This window comes from Enhydra lutris, unplaced genomic scaffold (genome assembly GCF_002288905.1).
Source record: "Enhydra lutris kenyoni isolate GAN:26980312 unplaced genomic scaffold, ASM228890v2 scaffoldscaffold6, whole genome shotgun sequence".
Classification (NCBI taxonomy): domain Eukaryota; kingdom Metazoa; phylum Chordata; class Mammalia; order Carnivora; family Mustelidae; genus Enhydra; species Enhydra lutris.
The window spans coordinates 29,836,238-29,861,671 of NW_019154090.1; the positions used below are offsets into that span (position 1 = coordinate 29,836,238).

At 48.7% G+C, this 25,434-nt stretch overlaps 2 protein-coding genes across 8 annotated transcripts in view; both read left to right on the plus strand.

Moving 5' to 3' along the window:
• The first annotated feature begins 8,141 nt into the window (after window positions 1–8,141).
• On the plus strand, window positions 8,142–11,890 carry LOC111141603 (adaptor related protein complex 5 sigma 1 subunit). Of its 4 annotated transcripts, XM_022494280.1 has the most exons (4): window positions 8,142–8,255; window positions 9,087–9,173; window positions 9,311–9,502; window positions 10,947–11,890. In XM_022494280.1, the coding sequence occupies exons 3-4, from the start codon at window positions 9,327–9,329 to the stop codon at window positions 11,371–11,373; spliced, it is 603 nt and encodes a 200-aa protein (XP_022349988.1). In that variant the 5' UTR covers window positions 8,142–8,255; window positions 9,087–9,173; window positions 9,311–9,326; the 3' UTR covers window positions 11,374–11,890. The 4 variants fall into 4 exon arrangements, with proteins under 4 accessions (XP_022349988.1, XP_022349989.1, XP_022349987.1 ...); XM_022494281.1 differs by lacking the exon at window positions 9,087–9,173 and having other exon boundaries at window positions 8,200–8,255; XM_022494279.1 differs by having other exon boundaries at window positions 8,217–8,255; window positions 9,064–9,502.
• LOC111141602 (mitochondrial antiviral signaling protein) overlaps window positions 8,241–25,434 on the plus strand; it is a 35,708-nt gene continuing 18,514 nt past the window's right edge. The window contains exons 1-2 of one of the 4 annotated variants that reach the window (XM_022494276.1): window positions 8,241–8,255; window positions 24,905–25,118. The gene's annotated coding sequence lies outside the window, so the exon portion shown is untranslated. Of the gene's footprint in view, window positions 8,256–9,476; window positions 9,503–14,916; window positions 14,968–24,677; window positions 25,119–25,434 lie in introns of those variants that run through there. The other 3 variants (XM_022494273.1, XM_022494275.1, XM_022494272.1) reach the window with 3 other exon arrangements.

Below are 25,434 nucleotides of genomic sequence, written 5' to 3' on the forward strand. Positions count from 1 at the left end.
CGTGCTTGACTCCTTCGTCTGATTTGGTGCCCATCTCAGGAGATGCATGGGCTGAGATCTCGGCTCCTCTCTCCACTTGGGGTTAGAGACTCCAACCATTAATTAGCCACTCGGCCCTGGCTTCTGTTGCCTCAGAAAGGGATGACCTCCTTGGGGGGCCATTGGGCAAGGGCTAAGGTCTGCAGTCCAGCCCCCACTGCTGTGAACCCCGGGGTCCGATTGGTCAGAACTTGCTGCTCTCTTGTTGTGCATGGACAGATGGATGAATGGATGGATGGCAGACAGATGGAGAGCCACAGATGCCCAATGTCCAACACACACAAATGGCTGAGTGGAAGCATTTCAGTGAGCGTGACCGCCTGCGGCAAGAACGGATGTATGTCTGTCTGTGTGGACAAAATATTTACACGTTAAGCTTTAGAGATACTCAAGACAAAATGTTGTGGAAGCGGTGAAGCCAAGGACAGAGCCACGTCTGGATTCTGAATCTCAGGACGTGTGGAGGGCTGTGTTTGAAGAAGGCCCTGTTGACTCATCTCTCCGGGCCTTGGGTCAATAAAGCACTGAGCAAGCGGAGTAACCTGCATTGTGTCCTGTGGGCCTTTGACAAGACCATGGCAGACCCTGAGGGCAGGATAGGGTGAGGGCAGGTCAGCAGATAGGGCTCCAATTCCCATACCTTGCTCTTTACATTTCCTCCCTTTGCAGCTGTTGCATCGTCAGGAATTTTCTTCCCCCATCTGTTATTCACCCTTTGAGACTCCATTTCAAAGGTTGCCTCCTCCCAGAAGCCTTCCTTCCTGCCCCATCAGAGAAATTACTTTCTTCTCCATACGCCCAGCACCCAGCAGAGGTTCTACCACCTGGGAGATGCCAAGTTCAAGATCAAGAGAGTGGAAAAGGGCCAGTCTGGGAGAACCAGTCCCAGGCCCAAACCTGGGATCTCAGGAAATTCCCTCAGAATACCCCTGCAGGTGACCTCTTCTCCTAGATGTGAGTCTATGATTGTAGGACCTCCTTTGTACGAGTAAGGTAATGGCCTGATACAGAGTACATACAGCATGTCAGGCACCATTACCACTTTCTGTCGAAGTTCATCTACCTTCTGAACTAGGTGGTGCCAATGATTGTTGGCTCCATTTTGCAGATGGGAAAATGGAGGCGATTTCCTACTAGAGCAACAAGAGACTCTAGATTCCTAGGCTGAGTCTAAATGATGCTTGCTCTGTCTCCAGCTTTTCTCCCAAGATTCTTATGCCCAAAGGTTGGGGCTTACCCCCCAACACTCCTCCTACAAGGGCACAATGGCTGGGGAGGGGGTGTTGGGGTGTGGCTTTGATGGTCTGGGGATACTGGGCCTTTGCTCAGGAAGAGAGGGGCTTTGAGAGCTCCAGAAGCCTTCTCCATTGAGCAGGCAGCTGATACCAAGGATAACATTTATTTGGGTGAGGGGACTTGCCCCAGAAAAGGAAAAGTAGCTGTGTAGACCCCCAAGGAACAGTGAGAAACAGGGAGGGAGAGAGCTCTGGGCACTGTTCCACTGAGATCTGCCAGCTCCACTCTGCTTAGGTGGTCTCGGGAAGCTCCATTCATCCTTCCTGATTATACAAAGGAGGAAGGCTGCTGGATGCCCAGAGAGGGGATATGCTTGCCCCCAAGTCACACAGCAGATACAAGCAGAGCAGGCATTTCAGCTGCCTAGGATTCTGCCACTCTTCACCTCCTGCCACCGTCCCAGCCAAGGGTGGGGTCAGGCTGCCCGACTTCTGCCCTGGGTGTCAAATTTCCACTCTGTGGGTTAGGATCAGGCCACGTGGGGAGGAGGGAGCAATGGGTGCTGAGAGTTTAACAATGCCCAGGCTGTGTGCCAGGTGCTGACATCTGAGGCTACATCTGTCCCACCATCAGAAGCACAACTGTGGTCACAAGGCCTTTAGACTGTTTTAGACACTTGCATATTGTTTCTTAAGCTTACAAGGTTGGTATGTAGCTCATTTTGTGGAAGAGGAGGAAGAGGCAGGGAGAGGGCCTTGGTTAACCAGGAAACAAAATTTTCCCCAGAGAAGGTCCTGGTGCTGGCCTATACCCCAAGGGGAGTAGGCCTGAGCCTGGGGAAGGGAGTTCCAGAGGTTTGTCCCTCCGGCTCAGGCCAGAACCCCATCTACCTGGGAAGTTCAGGGGATGGGGTAGAGGTGGTCCAGTTCCTCCTCCCCCCGCCCAGCCAGAGAAGCTGTAACTTTCTTCCTGGATGCTCATAAAGGGGAGCAGATCCTGCAAGGAAGCGGTTTAAAAACCTGGGCTGCTGGCCAGTTTTAAAGGTTGTTTTGCTTGGGCCAGGGCGGGGCAGAAATTCCAGCCCGGGAGCAGCCGTGTGCAGCTTGCTTCCGTGAGTAAAGGGCTTTGTGGGGCCAGGCACAGGCAGGGAGCTGGCCAAGTCAGTGGGCACTGGTGGGGTCTGGGCATCATCTGAATTGCTCACTAGGTCCCTTGTAATAACAATTTTTTAAAAAAATTTCCATTATTTTATTCTTTTTTAAAGATTGTATTTATCTGTCAGAGAGCACACATGCGGGGGGGAGACAGGCAGAGGGAGAAGCAGACTCTCCTCTGAGCAGGGGATCCTGATGCAGGACTCAATCCCAGGACCCTGGGATTGTGACCTGAGCACCAAAGGCAGAAGCTTAACTGACTGAGCCACCCAGGCATCCCATATGTCTGGCTTCCTTCAGCATGATTTTGAGATTCATTTATGTTTCCTTTTGCGGGGGGTGGGGGGGGTGGTCTGTCCCTGTTCATTGCTGTATAGTATTCCATCCTACGGGTCTCCTCCTAAATTGAATTATTCATCCTACATTTTTTTCTTCCAGTTTTCACATTAAAAAAAAATTAAGATATCATTTACATGCCGCCCAATTCACCCATTTGAGTGTACAGTTCCGTTCTGTGAGTTCTGATAAATGCATGCCGTTGTGTACCCAGCACCACAGTCAGGACATAGAACACTTCCATTCTCCCCTTGATAGGTTATTCGGCATGATATAATCCTGAATGGATTGGAACTGGAGTGGAACTGCTGGGTTGCAGTGTGTTCCTTCAGCATTAGCACTTTCCACATGGTTGCTATACTGTTCTTCCCACCAGCAGAATCTGAGAGTTCTGTTGCTCCATTTGCTCAGCAAAATAGATCAATTTCAATGTCTCTCTCTTAGCCAGAAAATCTGATCGTTGTATATAGCAAAGACTTCTCTGTAGTGCTGAACCCACCCACGCTGGCATCATAGTGGCAAGGGCTCAAGCATTGTAAACCCAGCTTCTTTTCTGACTCTCCTATATGGGAATATTAGTCTTTCGATTTTCCTCAGGTCAGATTCTTTGAAAAGTGACTCCTTGGAGTTAATTGGCTGTATGTCATTGGCTTGAGCCCATCCACAGCCTTCTAGAAAACTTGGGATTTCTAAAAAGTCCTCAACCTTGGAATTGAGCACAAAGGCACCCACTTTCCAGAGGCAAGAAAACCATAGGTGCAGAAAGGAGGGATGTTTAGACAGGGAGGTCCCCGCCTTGTGGAATCTGGAAACAATCAGGAGAGGGAAGTTGAGTAATGACAGAGAAGTTGCTGGTCTATGGCCAGGAAAGTCATGCCTTGAGAGAATGCCGCAGGATGTGGACTTGTTCACAGCCGATTGTTCAAAGAAGACAGTTGGTTATGGGACAGAAGGTAAGAAGCATTCCCACCCAACCCACACAGGAATTTGTGGGGTGCCAGGGGGTATGAGGCAAGGGCTGAGTCTGCCCCACCTAGCCCACACCAGCAGACGCCCCTGGGAGGGAGTGGCTGCACCCGCCAGCAGCAGCCAGGCTCTGAGTCAGCGGGCCCGGGGCAGCGGGAGGGGAGGGAGCCTCACGTGGCTGGGCTTGAGCTGCCTCGTGGGGCCTCCTGGCTGTCAGCCCTTCAGGAAGCATGGCTGTTTGAAAGGACAAATCACACATGGCCTCATCCTCCTGGAGCCCAGCCAAGATGGCTTCCATGGGGCCCAGGGCTCCCTGAGGGTGGGATGGAGCTCCCAGGTTTGGGTTGTACGAGGTAAGCAGGGCTGGGGTTGAAGGAGGCTTATGGCCTTCTGGAGCTGGAAGCAGGGGCTGAGCCAGCCCCTAGGGGGACTATGAGGTAACAGGGGAGAAGGGGACACACCAGGGGAAGGGAGGGGGCAGGCTGAAATCTCTTGACATGCACACTTCCCTTAGCACATGTGTTCACTTCAGGAAAGTTACTTGATCTCCCATGTCTTAACTTCCACATCTAAAAAATGGGAATTGTAAAGACCCTCCTTCAAATGGTTTTGGATTGGATCAATAGAGTTAGTGTATGTAAAACACTCAGAACAGAGTCTTGTCTACAGCAAATGCCCTACAAGAGTCTGCTAGGGCTGTTATGATTTAAGGCCATTGTGAAGATTACAAGATTACAAGATCAGACAGGTAAAAAGGAGGAGCCTGAAGACAATTAAAAGAGAGGGGTCTAGGCTGAGAGTTTCTTTCCATTCTGCACATGCGCAAGAGCAGCCAGGTGCCATTTCTGCCTGGTGATGGGTTGCAGAAGAAAAGCCCAGCTGTTGTGTGTAGGCTGGTAGCCTACTGCACCAGTCCAGGTAGCAGTTAAGAAGCTGTGGAAGGGGATGTTGTGGAGAGAAAGGAGGAAGCCATCTGTGTGGCCAGTGGGAGGCTGCCTGCACAGGGCAATGCCATCTCTGAGGTGATCTAGGGAGGAGCAGGGGGACAAAAGGACAAGGCTTGCCTGACTTTGGTCCCCTTGGTTCTAGGGCAACCTTATCAATTTAATCTCAGCCTGCCTGGATTCTCGAAAAGGCAGATTCCTTCTTCTTAGTTTGCTACTCTACTCTTCAAGAAACGGCTGGACTTCTTAATCAGGGAGTCGTTAAAAAAATCCACTGCCTGGGGCTGGCAGATTCCACCCAACTGCCCTCCCCACATCCAGAAGTAGGTGGCTGCTCTGCTAGTCTAGCCTGAGGACTCAAGATGATCAGTAAGGGTTTCCAGCTGTCAAAAAGCAATGGGGCTGTCTCTAAGGAGTGAGCTCCCTGTCCCTGGAGGTGTGTAAGTAGGACCAGGGAATTGGTCCTGATGTCTAGGAGCAGCAGCAGAACTTCCCAAGCCAGCCTGCCCACCAGTGTTTCATGACAATGCTGTGGTTTGGGTAGGTGGGGAATGGAAACTGCTTTGCAAATTGAATCAGTGTAAGTCACTGTGCAGATATCGCAGTGGTGGACACCAAAAGGTACTGGAAAAGGGGCACTATGGGGTAGGCCTCGCCCTGACGTGGGGCAGACAGTAGTGTAGGGTGGTAGTCTGGGGAAGGGGCCAATGCAAGAGGCTGTAGGCATACCAGCCCCCCCACCCCAATTCAGAGGTCCACAGAGAATAGCAGGGCTGGGGAATGGGGTGATGGGCAACTCTGCCCACAGCCAGAGGGAGGGGAGGGGAAATGATAGGAAGGTGTGGTCTCCAGCCACTTCTAGACAGGTGGGCCAGGCCTTAAATCCAGCAACCTGCTTCCTTGAAGTTCCTCTAATTTTTTTGTAGTGCTTTGTCTAATTTTACTTTTCTTCCTTCTCTACCCAGTTTCTGTCTCTACCTTTCTCTCTCTCCATCCGTATCCCACAAGCCCATATCTGTACTTACTATGCCTGGCCCGGCCATGATCTGTAGGGTAACCACTATGAAGGCCTCACACACACGAACATGCGACACATGCTACCTCCATCCCACTCGGGCTGTTCCATTTGGTCTTCAGGGCAGGTCTTACAACTCCAAGAAGCACCAGGAAGTTCAGCCCGTCCATCTCTCTGCTTCTGACTCCCATCAGACCAGAAGGCCCCACTTGCTTTCCAGTGATGACCCACACCTCTCTGACACCTTTTCCTATCCTGCCTCTGTATTAACAGTTGTCAACATTTATAGATTTACCGAGTGCCTACCTTAGGCCAGGCAACACCCTGACCTCTTTACACGCTGCCTCACTTAGGAATGAATTAGACTGTATAGAACATCAATCCCTCACAGCTGTTTAGCAAAATCAACGTGTGTGCTCTTCCCTCAGCAGGAAGGCCCTGCAGCATCTTGGGGAACTCGGGCTCCTTCCTGCCTCGCTGTCCTCAGCTTCCGGGGTTTTGACCCGGAAGGCACAGGTTGGCTGAAGGCTGCAGAAAGTTGGGAATGGCACCTGACTCCTCTCTGCTCCTCATCAGGACACCACCCCCATCTGGGTCTTTCACAGCCCTCCACGGTAGTGGCTCAGGCAGCTTCTCACTGCTGTCTCCTTCACACACTTCACACAAGGCCAGCCAGCCCCTTGGTGGCCTGGGACTTGGAGTGGATTCACTGCCCAGAGTGGATAGAGGCTAGAATACTGTGTTCCAGATGCCAGGTGGCCCCAAGCAACCAGAGCCCTCTGCCAGTTTTCTGCTGTAATCAGCTAGCAGACATGGGTTCTGGCTAAGGGTGATAGGGACCGGGAACCAGGAACTGAGCCACCATGACCCCCAGCCTTGTGACTGGGTCCCCACACCATCTCTGCGTCTGCCCGTCCAACTACAATTTATGGGTTGTACCTGTGGTCAAAATGCCCACACACCCTGGCCCCCTGGCCACTTCCTCTAGCCTTCCTTACTTTCCCCCGCCCACGTTCTATGGCCAGAGGGGCCAGGAATACATCCCCTCCCCTTGGAGGGTCCTGACTCCAGGGTCCCTGCCGGGGCTGCCCTGTCCTTCATTTCTTCAGTCACCAAGGAGTGTGCATGGCTCTGGGGAGAGTGGGTGAGTACCTTAGCCTGGGTATGCCCCCTGGGAGACGTCACCATCACAGACAGACCCTCAACAATGGGTGCAAAGGGGCAACTGAATGCTAATGGGCAGTCCAGGCAAGACGGTTGCCCCTCTTTTGGTCTGAGCACATCTGGAAGAGCAAAAGAAAGGGAAGAAAGGGCATTCCAGGCTGAGGGAACAGCTGGTGTGGAGGCTCTGAGGCACGGACCATGGGGTCTTGAGCCCTTCACATGCCCATAGCTAAAAGAGCTTGTAGGTGCATGGCCCAGGGTAGGCAGTGAGGCTCAGGACAGACCTTGCAGGGCCCCAAACACCTCTGGGTGGGGCTTTCATCCTGCCGTTTGTCTCTGGAGGCTGGTGGCTGCCAGTGCCCCTTTCAGTGTGAAGTAAGTCTCTTTACTTTGATGACCTCCCTCAAAGATGGGTCACCTTGTTAGTGGTGGGAATATGAAGATAAACTGGTAAGCCTGCTAAACCCTACGGGGCTTCTTCACTGGGGCCCAACGAAGTGACTCACCTGTCACGGACACACCGCTGGTGGCAGGGTGGGGACAAATTTAAATCGTTCTACTCCAAAACGGTCTGTTTCCTCACTTGGAAAAGAACGGAATCTGACTAACTGGAAGCTCACATTTCATTTGCATTCGACACTTCCGTTGCAAAGTGCCACCAGGGTCCTCATCGAACTAGGAGAACTGTTGCGTTTGGCTCCCAGAGCGTTTAAAAACTCTGGTCTTAACCCGCTGCGGGAATCCACAACACCAAACCCTCCCCCACCGACAGCCTAAACATGCATCTTTCTCCTAAAGTCACAATTTCCACGAATAAAGCCTAGGAATCTGCATTTTAACAGGCACCCCAGTGACTCCCACGCATACTGGCCAGTTCGAGAACCGGCCCCGCACCTTTATTTAGGCCCCACGAGCCTCACAAGGCTGGCAGGGACTGCAGAGGACCGACCCGCGCCAGCCCACAACGATGTGGTCACCGGGCCTTTTCCGGAAGGTTCACGCTCCGGGACGCTGCGCCCCCTCGCGGTGGCCTGGGGCTCGGCTGCTCCAGGCCTCGCAGCGGGACTCCACCAATACCATGTCTGGAGATAACCCGCGAAGGTCCCGCTGGGAGTTCGAAGTAAGGGGTCTTTGGTCAGAGAGCGAAAGCCGCCCCTGCCGGGGTCGGGGGGCGTCCAGGTGTCAGAACACCACCCCTCCCCACTCCCGGAACAGTACACCTGGCATGGGGGCCCCACCTGACGTGGGGGGCCTCGCCCCGCCCCCCTCCCGCGCGCGTCAGCTCGTGCGCGCGCCCGCGACCGCTGTACGCAGGCGCTCAGGGGCCGCGCAGCCGCCATTGCTCTCCTGCTGCGGAGTGGAGCGGCCTGTGAGTAGAAGCCCGCGGGCAAGGAAGGAAGGGTGAGTATGAGGCCCGGAGGACAGCGGCTCCAAGGCTGAAGGGGCAGCACACTCGGTTGGGGTGTTCCTCTTAGGGCTGTTTGACAGAAGCAAGGAACTACAACTCCCGAAATGCACTGCGCCGCAGGCTTGCGCGAGTCAGTGACGTGAGGGTTTGGTCGCTACCATTTCGCTGTGACTTGGGGGGACACGGTGGCTAAGACTGATGACGTGCTCTTCGTGAGGCTGGGGTGGGGGTCACCGGAGGTCCTCGCGGATCAGCGGGCTGCAGTTCTCAAAGTGCCTTCGCGAAACTTCCTGCTTGACCAATTTAAACGGACGATTTACTTACCCTAAATTAGAGATCAAGATAGCAGCTTCCTGTGTGCGGGCTGCCTTCCCAACCCCGGGCCGGCCACTGAGTCAGCCAGACGCTACTATTATTAGTAGTGTCATTATTTAGTCGACTTTATTTTTAAGTACTCCGAAACTTGTAGAAGATTTCAGGAGTTTTCTTACAAAGAACTACCGTACACCCTTTGACAATTAAGTTGGCTGCCGCTACGGTGCAGTCTTACCTCTGTATTTAGTGGTACTTCAGTGTGTATTTTCTAAAAACGAGCACATTCTCCTACATCCAGAATCAGGTAACAATGATCAAGACTATTACCTAAGCTGTTTCCAGTTGTCCTAATAATGCTTTATGTTGAAACGACCCTTTTGGCTGGGGACCCCCCGGCATGGTGTGTTCAACTGCCCTGTCTCCTTAGTTTCCTCTGGAGCAGCTCCCCAGCATCCGTTGACTGTCATGACTTTGACACTTTTGAAGATTCCTGGCCATTTATTTTGTAGAGCCCGGTTTGGGGTTGTCTGAGATTTCTTCCCCAGTTGCCTCTGTGGTGGACAGAAGTGCTGCTAACCAGACACCATTATTCAGAGGTAGGGAGTGCCTCTTGGTTGGCGGAGGAGGACCCGTGACCAGTCACAGCAGCCTTCACACATGCTGCGAGACCCGTTTTGTGGTTGCCTGCGCTGCTGGGCTTTCACACTCACCAAGGTCTCTGGCTTCCCTGTAGTGTCCACCCTGGAGCCATGGTCCATGCTTTCCTCATCCACACCTTGCGGGCTCCACAGGCCCAGGACACGGGCCTTTGCCGAGTGCTCTACTCCTGCGTCTTTGGTGCTGAGAACTCACCGGATGACCCACGACCACGTGGTGCTGAGAGGGACAGGCTCCTCCGAAAGGAGCAGATTTTGGCTGTGGCCAGGTAATGCAGGCCTTCATTGAACACATGCCCAATTGTGATAGGTTTTCTGGGAGGGTACAGAGAATCAGACTAAGAAGCAGAAAGTTTGAGTACTGTTTCCACAAGTCACCCATGATTGTTCACAAGTATTTTATGAAAAGGAGTTAAAGAAATAATAATGCTATCATCATCATCATTACCATTATAGCTCGCCTTAATTGAGCTTGTACGTATGTGCTAAGTGTTCTGAGCATTTCATGTATATGAACTCATTAATTCTTTTAACAGTCCACTGAGATAGATATGGTTATTATCCCCACCTCTCAGGAGGCACAGGAACTTAACCAGCCCAAGGTTATGCAGCTAGAACATGGCAGGCAGACCTTGGAACAGATTAAGCATGCTTTGCAGTGCAGGACTTTTCAGAGCGATTAGTATATGTGTAGGTTTTATGAATCCCTAAGGAGGAGAGAGAATGTGGTACATAGGAACTCTGAGCCCAGAGCCTCCTGAAAGCCTGGGATCCACTGAGAACATTTAGGAAACTGTTCCAGATGTGGTGGTTGGCCTTGGTCTTTCCCATCCCAGGCCAAGATGGAGCCAGCAAGTGCCAGAATCCTTTGCCTTTCTGCATTCTCTGGTGGGTGGGTGGGGTGTGAGGTGGGGGGATTAACATTCTGGGGCAGCTCTTTGCTAGCCTTTGCCATCCCTTTTTTTCTCTGGGCACAGAGAAACCAAAGGCACAGAAAACCAAAAGCCTTTAAAACCAGCTTGTGCACGGCCCAAATTAGAAGGTGATTCAGGAGAGATCAGAGTGTGATTTCTAAAGCCTAAATGGTCAAGTGGAAGGTCTTTCTTTGTTGTTTGGAGAGGGTTGCAGGGTAGGACAGGGGTAGAGAGATTGGACAGTGCAGTTGAACATGACTTTAACTTCTCATGGCTTGCTTTTTTAAAAAAGATTTTATTTATTTATTTGACAGAGAGAAAGAGCACAAGCAGGAGAAGCTGCAGGCAGAGGGAGAGGGAGAAGCAGGCTCCCTATTGAGCAAGAAGTCTGATGTAGGACTCAATCCCAGGACCCTGGGATCATGACCTGAGCCAAAGGCAGACGCTTAACCAACTGAGCCACCCAGGCAACCCAAGGCTTGCATTTCTTGATGTTAAGGAGCCCTCTGTGAAGCTGGTGGGGGCAGAGTCTTTTTCCCCTGGTGCCCTTTCCTGGCCCAAGGGGCTGTGTTCAAAACCTGCCTTCTCTTGAACACATGGAATGAAATGGTTCAGGGCCTGGAGGCAGGAGCCTGGATTCCTGTCATGGCTCATGCTTCCTGCGCTGTGGTCTTGAGCAGGTTATTTAGTCTCTCTGGGGCTCAGTTTCTATATCTGAGATATGGAGTTCATAGCAGTTCTCAGTTCTCAGGGTGGTGATGAGGATGACAGAAGTCAGTGACCCACCCACTCTCCTCAGGCAGGTGGACTCCATGTGCCGGCTGCAGCAGCAGGCATCTGGCCGGACCCCCATGGACCTGCAGCCTCAGTCGTCAGATGAGCCAGTGCCCCTGCATGAGGCCCCCCTTGGGGCCTTCCGCCTGGCAGCAGGGGACCCTTTTCAGGAGCCTCGGACAGTGGTATGGCTGGGTGTGCTCTCATTAGGATTTGCCCTGGTGCTGGATGCCCACGAGAACCTGCTGCTGGCTGAGGGCACACTCCGGCTGCTGGCACGCCTCCTCCTTGACCACCTCCGGCTGCTGACCCCCAGCACCAACCTCCTGCTTCGGGCTGACCGCATCGAGGGCATCCTCGCCCGCTTCCTGCCCCATGGTCAACTGCTCTTCCTCAATGACCAGTTTGTCCAGGGTCTGGAGAAGGAATTCAGTGCTGCGTGGCCCCGCTGATCCCTCACTGGGATGGGACTTCCTGAGAGGGCAAGGAGGGGGAGGACAGGAATGGGTGGACACACAGCCAGGTGAAGCTTGGCATTGGCCTCCTTCACAACCTGCCCCCAGCTCTGGCGTGGTACCACACACAGGATAAGTGGACAGCACAAACTGTCCATAATAATGGACAGAAGAGGGTGCTGGCCAAGGGATGGTGGGGAGGAATCCCAGAACATCCTGTGCCTGGCGTTGCCATGTAACTTATTCATACTGCTGCAATGGACCAGCCCCACCTGTCCTTGACCCCAATTTCTCCCATCTTCGGCAGCTAGCCCCCAAAACAGTCCACCAGTTGCTAGTGTTAGAGCATAAAGAACAGAACTGATCCACTTTCTCCTAAACCCACAGTCAGTCATTGCAACCCAAAGGGAATCTGAGACTCCCAGGGTCAGGGAGCTGGCTGCTGCCTTTGCACCCACTTAGGCAACATAATCAGGATTTTGGGGGCGCCTGGGTGGCTCAGTCATTAAGCATCTGCCTTCAGCCCAGGTCATGATCCCAGGGTCCTGGGGTGGAGCGCCACATCCAGTTCCCTGCTCAGCAGGAAGCCTGCTCTCCCTCTCCCACTACCCCCTGCTTGTGTTCCCTCTCTTGTTGTCCCTCTCTGTCAAATTAATAAAATCTTTTTTAAAAAAATAAGGATTTTGTCAGTGAGCACTTGTTTGGTGTCCAGTCCCACCACAGTTCCCAAATGTGTCATTCACTTAGCAGGGGGATTCTGTAGCTCATTTTTGGGCCCAGCCCTTGCCCACCACGCAACCTTGAGATAATCATAGGTTTCCTTGTCTGTAGAGAGAGAAGGTACCATCAGGTGGGTGCAAGAGGTCTAGCCAGGATGAAGATGTCTTTCTCATTTTGAGTTAAAAGCACTGTGTGATTTCATGCTCCCATTTCTGTAAATTTGGCTAATGCATGTTTGCTACGATGAGTACTTGCTTCCTTGTATGGCCCTGAGCTGGGTATCTGAGCCTTTGTGGTCAGAGAGGCCCCCAAGAAGCATCTTGGGAGGTTTCTACCTCTTGTGCCCCCACATCACCCTTGTCTCCTTATGTGCCTCCTTTGGAGGGTAGCTCTTGTTTTCTCTACCAAAATGTGGTGAGTTGGTGTGGATCTCTGAGAAGCAGACCCTGAGATAAGGATTAAGTACAAGTAGTTTACGTGGGAGGTGATCCCAGGAAGCACTGGAAGGGGAGGCAGCCTATACAAGTACATTATCAAGGGTGGGTAGGGTGCTTCATGCCTCTGGAGACCTGTAACACAACTGTCACCTCTGAATGACCTCACAAGAGGGGTGAGGGGCTGTGAATGTTTGTCTGCCATTCCTTTCAGTCAGTGGTCATGAGTTGGTCCTAGGGCAAATTCCCTGGCTCTTTCTGCCCCCAGAAAAGGGCAGTGTGGAGCTGGGCCTGGCTGCACATTGGTCAGGCCCAAAGGGATGTGCGTGGGGCACCAAACACCTATTAAGAGTCTTTAATCAGAGGCGCCTGAGTGGCTCAGTGGTTTAAAGCCTCTGCCTTCGGCTCAGGTCATGATCCCAGGGTCCTGGGATCGAGCCCCACATGGGGCTCTCTACTCAGCAGGGAGTCTGCTCCCCCTTCTCTCTCTCTCTGCCTGCCTCTCTGCCTACTTGTGATCTCTGTCAAACAAATAAATAAGAAAATCTTAAAAAAAAAAAAAGAGTCTTTAATCAGCAGCTCCTAGTGGTGGTTTAAAATGATTCCATTGGAGGGGCGCCTGGGTGGCTCAGTGGGTTAAGCCGCTGCCTTCGGCTCAGGTCGTGATCTCAGGGTCCTAGGATCGAGTCCTGCATCAGGCTCTCTGCTCAGCAGGGAGCCTGCTTCCCTCTCTCTCTCTCTCTCTGCCTGCCTCTCCATCTACTTGTGATCTCTCTCTCTGTCAAATAAATAAATAAAATCTTTAAAATAAAATAAAATAAAATAAAATGATTCCATTGGAAAGACCCCCGTTCACATCTGGTTTTTTTTTTTTTTAAAGATTTTATTTATTTATTTGACAGACAGAGATCACAAGTAGAGAGGCAGGCAGAGAGAGAGGAGGAAGCAGGCTCCCCGCTGAGCAGAGAGCCCGATGCGGGGCTTGATCCCAGGCTGGGATCATGACCTGAGCCGAAGGCAGAGGCTTTAACCCACTGAGCCACTCAGGCACCCCTCACATCTGTTTTCATGATCTGAAAGTTACCTGTGAGGTGTGACTTTCTTGCACAGGAGAAATGAGACTTCTAGGTGGTCAGGGTTCAGGTTTTGGCCCCATGATGCTTGCCAAGTATCCGTTGCCCTTTGGTACCCAGGAAGGACCCACCCACACCCACTCAGAGGCAGCCTGTATGATCGGGGTTTTGCTTTTCTGAGTCTGCTGCCAATGCCATCAGCCGTGCCATGTTTTCCACCATCACCATTGAGACAAGGCTACCTTCTCCATCATAGGGTGTCACAAATCACCCTCTGACTTTGAAGACTTAGAGAGACCTTACTCTGTGTGTGGCAAGTCTTGCCTCTGGAAATGTCCCTCAGATCCCTAGTGAGACACCCCTGATCTATACAGTCCTCTCTCTAAGGCTGCCCTTCTTTCACTCAGGTTAGTGCTCCTGGTGGAGTGCCCGTGTTCTCACAAGAACAGGCCCCTCTGGGTCACGTGGGTGGCTCAGTGGGTTAAGCCTCTGCCTTCAGCTCAGGTCATGATTTCAGGGTCCTGGGATCGAGCCCTGCGTTGGGCTCTCTGCTCAGCAGGGAGCCTGCTTCCCCCTCCCCTGCCTACTTGTGATCTCTCTCTGTGTCAAATAAATAAATAAAATTAAAAAAAAAGAGAGAGAGAGAGAACAGTCCCCTCTGGCTTTGTTTGAAGAACCCAAGCTTGACTGGTCTGAAACCTTTCTGCCTGTTTTTCTAACCAGGCTTGAGGAAGAGGGTGAGACCCTGGGGTTACGTGGAGCTGGAAGCTTTGGTTCCTGTCAGGTGTAGAAAAATGGGTGTGCAGAGAATGGCAGAGACTGAGTCCCTGCCCTGGGGCCGCTGAGCTCCTGGTTTCTGTTCCAGATGCCCAGTTAGTACATGGGTTCCCTTAACCTTGTGAGCTCGCCCTTTGCCATTTCCATATATTCCCACTTTTGCCCCAGAAGCTCTGAGCCAGGTTTCTGCCACAACTTCTTAGGCTTACATCAGGTTCATCAAACCTGCCTAGGTGCTCTTAGGGTGTGAGGTGCCCCCAAGAGTCCAGGAGACAGTGGGCCACAGATGCCTGCAAAGCATCATGGGCTAAGCATCACTAAATTGATCCAAAGTGCTTTAAACATCCAGAGGATTTTCTCTTATGTTATCTCCTAGGTGTTTTATCGTTTTTTGTTTTACATTTAGATAAAATGGTCTACAATGCATCTGCGTTAATTTTTGTGAGAAGTATAAGTTCTGTGTCTACACTGATTTTTTTTTTTTTTTTTTGCATGTGACGTCCAGTTATTCCGGCATCATTTGTTGAAAAGACTATGTATTTGCTCCACTGGATTGCTTTTGCTACTTTGTCAAAGACCAGTTGACGGTATTTATGGGGCTTTATTTCTGGGCTCTCTCTTCTCTTCCATTGATCTATTTCTCTGTTCTTTCGCTTGTAACACACTGTCTTGATTACTGTAGCTTTAAGTAGTAGTCTTTTTTTTTTTTAAGATTTTGTTTATTTATTTGACAGAGATCACAAATAGGCAGAGAGGCAGGCAGAGAGAGAGAGGAGGAAGCAGGCTTCCTGCTGAGCAGAGAGCCTGATGTGGGACTCCATCCCAGGATCCCAGGATCATGACCTGAGTCAAAGGCAGAGGCTTTAACCCACTGAGTCACCCAGGCACCCCTGTAGTAGTCAGTCTTAACAGCAGGTAGTGTCAGTTCTCTAACTTTGTTCTTCTCCTTCAGTAATGAATTGGCCGTCCTGGGTCTTTTGCCTCTACATATAAACTTTGGAATCCGCTTGTCAGATCCACAAAATAACTCGTTGGAAATTCAATTAGGATCACATTAAATCTGTAGATCAAATGGATCAAGTTGGGAAGAACTGGCATTTTGACAATATTGGGGCTTCTGATCTGTGAACAGGGAATAATACCCTCCACTTATTTTGTTCTCCTTTGCTTTCTTTCATCAGAGTTTTGTGGTTTTCCTCATAGAGATCTTGCACCTATTATAAACTATTATAACTATTTATAACTATTATAACTATTATAAACTATTAATTTATACCTAAGTTTCATTTGGGGGGTGTTAATGGTACCTATGTAAACAGCAATGTTTTTTTCATTTCAGTTCCATTTGTTCATTGTTGGTAAAGAGGAAAGTGAATGACCTTTGAGTATTAATTCTATATCCTGCAACCTTGCTGTGGGCATTTATTCATTCCAACAGATTTTTTCTTCTGAATCTCTCATATTTTCCACGTGGGCAGTCGTGTCATCTGCGAACAGATATGGTTTTATTTTTCCTTCCCAATGTAGATAGATTTATTTCCTTTTCTTGTCTTGCTGAGTAAGTAACACTTCCAGTGCAGTGTTGAAAAGGAGTGGTGAGACGGGACATCCTTTTCTTGTTCCTAATCTTAATGGGGAAGCTTCTAGTTTCTTGCCGTGGACTGTGATGTTGACTGCAGATTTTTGTAGATATTCTGTATGAAGTTGAGGAAATTCCCCTTTATTCCTAGCTTGCTGGGAGCTTTTATCATAAATGGGTGTTGGATTTTGTCAAATGCCTTTTCTGCATCTATTTTATGATCATATTATTTTTCTTCTTTAGTCTGTTGATGTGATGGATTACATTAAGTAATTTTCAGATGTTGAACCAGCCTTGCACACCTGGGATAATGCAACTTGGTCAGTCATGGCATGTAATTCCTTTCATACATTGTTGGATTTTATTTGCTAATATTTTGTTAAGGACTTTTATATCTATGCTCATGAGCAATATTGGTCTGTAATTTTCTTTTCCTATAATATCATCTGGTTTGGGTATTGGGATAATGCTCTCCTCATAGAATGGGTTAGGAAGTAGTCCCTCTGCTTCTATCTTATGGAATAGATTTTAGAGAATTGGTATATTTTCTTTCTTAAAGGTTTGGTAGAATTACCATTGAACCCATCTGGGCCAGTCTTGATTTTTTAAATATTTATTTTATTTTATTTTAAAGATCTTATTTGTTTATTTGAGAGAGAGAGAGAACATAAACAGTGGGGAGGGAGGAGGAGAGGCAGACTCCCCTGATGAGCAGGGAGCCCGATGTAGATCTCCATCCCAGGACCCCGAGATCATGACCTGAGCTGAAGGCAGATGCTTAACCAACTGAGCCACCCAGGCGACCCCTGATTTATATCTTTAATAGCTATTATATTTCATTGTTTTTGTTCCTCCAGGGATTCCAATTAAGTGCTAGTTGGCTCTTCTTTGCCTGTTATCCATGGCTATCTTTTTTCCTCCCTAATCCTTTAAAAATTTGTTATTGGGGGCACTTGGGTGTATTAGTTGATTAAGCATCCAACTCTTTTTTTTTTTTTTTAAGATTTCATTTATTTATTTGACAGAGATCACAAGTAGACAGAGAGGCAAGCAGAGAGAGAGGAAGGGAAGCAGGTTCCCTGCTGAGCAGAGAGCTGGATGTGGGGCTCAATCCCAGGATGCTGGGACCATAACCTGAGCCAAAGGCAGAGGCTTTAAACTGCTGAGCCACCCAGGCACAGTTGGATTCAACTCTTGATCTCAGCTCAGGTGTTGATCTCAGGACTGTGAGTTCAAGCCCTGTTCTAGGCTGGGTCTGGAGCTTACTTAAAAAAAAAATTAAGAAGAAATTATTGAAGTATAATTGAGATACAATGTTATATTAATTCCAGATGTACAGCAGAGTGATTCAGCCATTCTGTACATTATGCATTGCTCCCCACAAGTGTATTCACCATCTGTCACCATACATGTTGTTAACAATGTTATTGACTGTACTCCCCATGCTGTACTTTTCATCTTTGTTGACTTAGATGTATTTTATAACTGGAAGTGCCTCTTAATTCCCTATAACTATTTCACCCATCCCTCCACCTTTTACTCCTTTTAACATGGCAGATCCCAGAAAGCATCAGAAAAGAAAAATAACTTCCTTTTTTAAAAAGACTTTTGCATCTTTTTAAATTTTTTATTTATTCTTTTTTAAAGATTTTATTTATTTATTTGACAGCCAGAGATCACAAGTAGGCAGAGAGGCAGGCAGAGAAGAGAGGGGGAAGCAGGCTCCTTGGTGAGCAGAGAGCCCGATGCAGGGCTCGATCCCAGAACCCTGAGATCACAACCTGAGCCGAAAGCAGAGGCTTTAGCCCACTGAGCCACCCAGGTGCCCCTACTTTTTATTTTTTATTTATTTTTATTTTTAAAGATTATTTATTTATTTATTAGAAAGAGAGAAAGACAGAGAAAGAGGGAACGGCGGGGGGAGCAGCGGGGGGAACTGCAGAGGGAGCAGCGGAGGGAGAAGCAGGCTTCCAGCTGAACCACCCAGGTGCCCCAAGAAAAATTACTTCCTAAAGATGGATATCTTATTTTCCTTGAGGTTGGAAGTACAGACAGAGCTCCCGCAGAACCCACTTCAGCTTGGCAGACCATGAACTTCATGAGGCCCACCTATGTGACTCAGACTGCTACCTTCTGGATGGTTCGGGGTCTTCCACCCCGTGGCGTTGGTGCATCCCTAAGTGTTGCGTGAGCTGTCATCCCACCTACAGCGGGACGCTCAGCACTGCCCCCGCACATCATTTATGTCTCTGAGTCGTCTCTGCTTCTTTGGTCGTGTCCACTCACTTGGGTCTCAAAACATGCGGCTCCTCTCTTTTCTCTGTGGTGCTGTGTCCGCCCAGACTCAGAATACACATTCTTTCCATTGATGCCACCTCGAATCAGGCATTTGGGTGTAGCAAACTTTTACTAAAGTTTAGGGGGATAGAGGAGAGTTATCTTAAAGAACAAAGAGCATGGGGCGCCTGGGTTAAGCCTCTGCGTTGAGTTCAGGTCATGATCTCAGGCTCGTGCTGCATCGGGCTCTCTTCTCAGCTGGGAGTCTGCATCCCCCCTCTCTGTCTGCCTGCCTCTCTGCCTACTTGTGCTCTCTCTCTCTGTCAAATAAATAAATAAAATCTTCAAAAAAAAAAAAAAAAAAAAAGAACAAAGAGCAAAAAACTTAAGATTGATTGTTAGACATTCCTGTTCTCTGAATCTCTGGACCATTCCCTCCGAAGGGTCTTCTTACTCCTAGCTCCTCTCAGAGCCTCAGCGTCCGATCAACTTTCAGGCTGTTCCCTTTTTTTTTTTTTTAAATTAACAATTGTTTCTCTTCTTTTTATTGTAAAATATATATAACATAAGATTGCCAATTTTAACCATTTTTAAGCATACAATTTAGTGGAATTACATGCGATCACAGCATTGTATGTTTCCAGCATGTTTTCATCATGGGAAGCGGAGACTGTGCATCCATTACGTAGTACCTCCCCGTGCTGCTTCTGTGCTGTGCTCAGCAGTCTTGTTTCATTTGTGTTCATTCCCCCTCTCCCATTCATACTGAGCAGCATAGGGCCTCATCCCCAACCCAGCTTGGCTCCAGGCCTGTCTGTTGGTGACCTACCTGTGCCCACCTGAAAAAGAGAAAGAAAAAGACTGTTCTGAGTCTCCATTGGCAGCAACTGAAAGCACATTTTCAGTTCTGCTTTGAACTCACAAACTGTTACAGGACATGATTAAATTTTGAAGCAAGAATCCCTTCCCCACTAATGTTTGTAGGCTGAAGGGGACCATAGAAAGATCTGTCCTTCCAGACATGAATTATATTTACCCCTTAAGAAGCAGATACAGCTATTCTAACTTTTTTTTTTTTTTTAATTTTATCCATTCATTTGACAGACAGAGACCACAAGTAGGCAGAGAGGCAGGCAGAGAGAGAAGAGGAAGCAGGCTCCCCACTGAGGAGAGAGCCCGACGCTGGGCTCGATCCCAGGATCCTGGGCCCATGACCCGAGCAGAGGCTTTAACCCACTGAGCCACCCAGGCACCCCGCTATTCTAACTTTTTAAAATCCGTTTTTTCCACCCCCCCAATACATATGTTTATTTGTGTGCTCTTTAGTTTAAAGCTATTTCCTTTTCCAATCAGGGTGTGACCTCCAGGAGGATTCAGATTGCGTCTCTTGTTTTCTAAAATTAAACATAGCACCTGGCACATAGCAGGCACCCAAAATATATGAAACAAATGAATGGATGAATGCATGAATGAGTAGGTGGTTTATAGGAGACCGTTGGGGTCAGGGACTCTGCAACATCATCATGTAACAACTTCTTTCTCCTGGGAAGCAGATAGAAATAACACACTGCCTCTGTTATCTCTCAAGGATGGGACGCCCAGGACCACACGTCCCTTTCCCAGATGATAAGCTGTTTGTTAGAGCAAAGGAAACAGTGGTGTAGCATTTGCAAGTTTCCTGCTACAGCCTCCCTGTTTCAGAACTTAGGCTGGCTTGCTTTCTACACTGCTGTTAAAGGGAAGGAATGATTTTTCCCTTCAGTGTTCTGAAAGGGGTTAGCATTATGATTGGATGTTAGCATAGGCCTATGATTTCTGCCCTGGGTAAAGGTGAGTAAAAGAGTGGTAGAACTCCTCCGCTCCCTGAAATAATCGCCTGGTTTATGAAGTCTATCAGTGGGCAGAGTCACACCTATGTCCACCCCAATTATGCAGGCCATGGCAGCTTAGGGCCCAGAAATCTTTGGCCCAGCAAAGACTCTGCCTTCAGTTAGAGTTGACAGCACAGCATTTACTCTCTGGGCATTGCTTGGGGTGCTTACTTGATCAAAAGTAAAAGGACATTGAAGCTCTTTGACAAGTGTTTGTTTCAATGAGATATTTAAGTAGCATTATGCATAAATGATGATCTGAGGTATCTCTTCGTTATATGAAAATATCCATCATTTCTTGGGGCGCCTGGGTGGCTCAGTGGGTTAGGGCCTCTGCCTTCAGCTTGGGTCATGATCCCGGAGTCCTGGGATCGAGCCCCGCATCAGGCTCTCTGCTCAGTGGGGAGCCTGCTTCCCCCTCTCTCTATCTCTGCCTGCCTCTCTGCCTGCTTGTGATATCTCTCTCTCTCTGTCAAATAGATTAAAAATATCTTAAAAGAAAATATCCATCATTTCTTTTAGTGATCAAGTCTCAGATTCTGCTAATACCATTGCCACTTGTGGCCAACATTTGAAAAGGAAAAAAAATTACAAAAGGCAATTTTGGAATTGGAGGATGATGGATATGTTCATTATCTTGATTGTGATGATAGTTTGGCAAGTATACACATATGTCAAATCTCATCAAATTGTACACTTTAAATATGTGTAGCAGTCAGGAGATAGAGAATCCCACCAACAGAGCCCTGGGTGCTCACAGAGAGAGAGGAAATGTTGTTTAAAAGCTCAATGACTGGGGTGCCTGGGTGGCTCAATGGATTAAGCCACTGCCTTCGGCTCAGGTCATGATCTCAGAGTCCTGGGATCGAGCCCCGCATCGGGCTCTCTGCTCTCTCGGGGAGACTGCTTCCTCCTCTCTCTCTGCCTGCCTCTCTGCCTGCTTGTGATCTCTCTGTCAAATAAATAAATAAAATCTTAAAAAAAAAAAAAGCTCAATGACTATTTCAGTATAACTGGGATTTTGGGGTAATCCTATGTATTTTTAAATGCCTTTTCAAATACTACTCTGGCTTCCAGACTTGACCAGACAATCCAAGGAGTCATTGGCCTGAACCAGGTTAAGCATCCATGCCCTAAAGAAACAGAATAGCCCCATCCATGAGAGCCTTGTGTTCTGGCCTGCAGAGGCTCTGGTACAGGTCAGTCCCCATCTGCCTGCCCCAGAAAGACGCCAACCAGTGGATGTGCACAGACCTTCCCCAGGGCTTTTTATTGCCTCGTTCTTTTTTTTTTTTTTTTTTTTTTAAAGGTTTTTATTTATTTATTTGACAAAGACACAATGAGAGAGGGAACACAAGCCAGGGGAGCAGGAGAGGGAGAAGCAGGCTTCCTGCCAAGAAGGGAGCCCAATGTGGGGCTCGATACGGGGCTCAGTCCCAGGACCCTGGGATCATGACCTGAGCTGAAGGCAGATGTCTAACGACTGAGCCACCCAGGCACACCTATTTCCTCATTCTTTTTTTTTTTTTTTTTTTAGATTTTATTTATTTGACAGACACAGCAAGAGAGGGAACACAAGCAGGGGAAGTGGGAGAGGGAGAAGCAGGCTCCCCGCTGAGCAGGGAGCCCAATATGGGGCTCCATCCCGGCACCCCGGGATCTTGACCTGAGCCGAAGGCAGACGCTCAATGACTGAGCCACCCAGGTGCCCCCTATTGCCTCATTCTTAATGCAAAAAAATGTTCACCAGACGTTAGGGGAAAGACTGCCAATGCAAAAAATAAACTAAGAAAACAGCAAAAAATGGCTTTAGGAGAAAACCATGCAGTTGGAACAGTAGGAAAAAAAATTTTTTTAAGCTCTCTCCCTACTATTCTTAGTAATTAGATTCAGGAAGATCTCACATCCCTGAGGTTTGCCTTATGGAACAACAGAGAATAAGAATGAGTTCTCAGAAAGTGAAGGTATTGCTTACATTAAACATTAATTTGAAGATCTGGAAAATGAAGGAGCCCAGGAAACAGGACAAAATAAAGGAACAGAAAAGGTAAGATATAGGGAATCTTGTTGCTTGTTGAAAAGAAAGAGAGTACTTGGGATTTGCTGGCTGGTTCCAGGAGTGGGGGGTATGGTGGGTGCTGGGGACTAGATTGCCCTGACTTCTCATTCCACCCTTTATTCATATCCTTGCACTGTGGCTTTACGTCACCTTCTGGAAGAGGTGGAAATCTATTTCCACTGCCCTCGAATCTGGGCCAGTCTTAGTGACTAGCTTTGGCCAGCAGAATGTGGCAGAAGTGATGTGCTATATTGGAGCCAAGGCCTGAAGAGCATTTTGAGCTCTCTCTTGGAAAGCTGCTCAGCCATCATGAAAACAAGCCTACGTTAGCCTGCTGGAGAGTGAGAGACCACATGAGACAGAGGTGATCCATCCCAGCTGAGCCCATCGTCAGCCAGTCAGTTCCCAGCAGATTTGGTAACTGGCATGAGTGAGCCCAACTAAGTTGAGAACTGGCTAGCTGAGCTCAGTACCAAATCACCATCCTGCAGAATTGTGAGCTAAATAAATGGTTGCTATTTTAGTCAGTTACATTTTGGGATAGCTTTTTTACTCAGCGAAAGCCAACTGAAAAGGCCAAGCTCCCTCCCTACCTCTTTATAGGGTGCTTTCCTATATTCTGCAGAGGCTGGAAAGTGGAAAAATATACTTACCAGACTCCTTTGCAGCTAGAATTAAGAATATAAAATGAGGGGTACCTGGGTGGCTCTATCGGTTGGACTCAGGTCATGATCCCATGGGTCATGGGACCAAGTCCCTGTTGGGCTCTGTGCTCAGTGGGGAATCTGCTTGGGATTCTCCCCCCTTTGCCCCTCCTCTTCCTCATGTGCTCTCTCTCAAATAAATAAATCTTTAAATATATACAAATATGTAAATGTGCACAGAAACTACAAATACATATTTAAAATGAGGTCTGACAGGGGCGCCTGGGTGGCTCAGTCATTAAGCTTCTGCCTTTGGCTCAGGTCATGATCCTCAGGTCCTGGGATTGAGCCCCGCATCAGGCTCCCTGCTTGGCTGGAAGCCTCCTTCTCCCCCTCTCCCACTACCCCTGCTTGTGTTCCCCCTCTTGCTGTCTCTGTCAAATATATAAAATCTTAAAAAAAGAAAAACGTGGTCTGACAATTAGATGCCCCACCAGGGATTTGGGGGTGGAGCCATCTTCCTGCTACCATCTCTGTTGACAGCAAGGACACAAATATGTGAGGATCTAGAGAAATCTCAGCAGCCAGACTTGGTATTCCTGCCTTGACTGGACGTGGAGACAGAGCCCTGTGGAGCTGGGGGTGGCAGCAGCAGCCCTCTCAGTTCTGACTGTGGTTATGGGGGTGTGCTCTTGAGCTCACTTACTACCTTGGTGGCTTCCTGCTGCCTGCAGCATCCCCCCAACCCCCGCCCAATTTGGAAACGAACGAATTTTCTGTATTAAATTCCTTCCTCTGGGAAAAAAAAAGAAACTGACCATGTTAAGTGCTGGTGAAGTAGAGGACTGAATTGAATCGCCTGAAACTATCAGTACACTGCTGGTGGAAGTGTAAAATTCCTCTTTCGGGAATAGCTTGGAAGCTTTTTTTTTTTTTTTTTTTTCTTTTTTAGTAGGCTGCATGCCCAGTGTGGCTCTTGAACTCATGACCTTGAGATTGAGAGTCACATGCTCTTCCGACTAAACTAGCCAGGTATCCCTGGAAGCTTCTTTTAAAGCTAAACATACCTTATTGTCCAGCAATTTTTAAATGAGGGCTTAGCTCCACAAAAAGATTTATACGTGCATGCTCATAGCAGCCTTATTGCTAGTAGCCCAAACCCAGAGAAGCCCAAGTATTCCATAGATAATAGAATTAATAGGGGTGCCTGGGTGGCTCAGATGGTTAAGCGTCTGTCTTTGGCTCAGGTCATGATCTCAGGGTCCTGAGATGGAGCCCTGCATCGGGCTCCCTGCTTCCCCCCCCCCTCTGCCTGCCTCTGCCTACTTGTGATCTCTCTCTCTCTCTGTCAAATGAATAAAATCTTAAAAAAAAAAAAAGAAAATAGAATTAATAAATAAATTGTGACATACTTGTGTGATAGAATACTACCCGGCAATGGAAGAATGAATTCCTGATAGATGCAACAACATAGACGAATGTCAAAAACATGTTGAGTAGGGGCGCCTGGCTGGCTCAGTCAGTGGGGAATGCAACCCTGAGTTCGAGTACCCTGTCAGGAGTAGACATTACTTAAAAAAAAAATGCTGGGTGAAAGATGCCAGACACCAAAGAGCATGTATTATTTGATCTTGTTTATATTAAATTCAAAAACAGGCAAAAACTAAACTATGGTGTTGGAATCAGAATAATGAATTGGGGTTGAGATTGATAGAGGGGTACAAGGGAACTTTCTGAGAGACAGAAAGAGTCTTGATTTTGATCCAGGTGCTGGTTGGACAGGTGAAAATCAAGTGGCACACTTAAGATTGATACATTTCACAGAATTATGCTTCAAGAAACAAAGCCCTTTTGTGCACAAAAGAACCACAGTGTTTTCTGTTTTCTGCACCGGTTCCAGATCCTAGGGGAGGGGCCTTAGGACAAGAGAGAGGAAGAGGGGCTGAAAGCAAGGATGGCTGCTGTAGGAAGCTGGGGCCATGGAGGAATGTGATCAGGGGAAGGTTGCTGTACTGGGGGACATCTGTGAACTCTGGTAGCTTGCAGCCACATCCTGCCCACACACACATTTGCTTGTTTTCCCACAAATTTTAGGTAAATGTCTGTTGCCAAGCAACTTACATCAGTGGTTCTTGGGAAGAAAGTGCAGGAGAGCAGTGCCTCAGTGGCAGGTGACCAGCAAACAATGTCCTGAGGCTGATGAAGAGGCCATGTAGACTGACCACCGGGCCTGAGCCCCAAAAGAGCCATCTGCAGCAGGGACTGACCCACAAGCTGACAAGCCCTCTTCTCCTGAGACCACTGAAAGGTAAGGTGAGCTTATACCAGACCCTGTTATGTACAGAGAGTCCAAGGGTGACTCCTGGAAGCCAGAGGACTCAGAGGCCCTGTATTGCAGGAAAGCATATCCTAGGTAAAAGCCACTGGCGTGGGGCACCTGGGTGGCTCAGTCACTTAAGCATCCGACTCTTGATTTCTGCTCTGGTGGTGATCTCAGGGTCATGGGGTCCAGCCCCCTGTGCACTCTGTTCTCAGTGGAGATTCTGCTTGGGATTCTTCTCCTCCTCTGCCCTTCTCTCCCTACCACCCCCCCAGCCTCTCATCTCTCTCTCTCTCTGATAAAT

Bases quoted from the DNA above. Each gene is read 5' to 3' on its own strand.
- LOC111141603 (XM_022494280.1), top strand. From the start codon at position 9,327: ATGGTCCATGCTTTCCTCATCCACACCTTGCGGGCTCCACAGGCCCAG. The intron at 9,503-10,946 runs GTAATGCAGGCC...CACTCTCCTCAG, and splicing joins CAGATTTTGGCTGTGGCCAG to GCAGGTGGACTCCATGTGCC.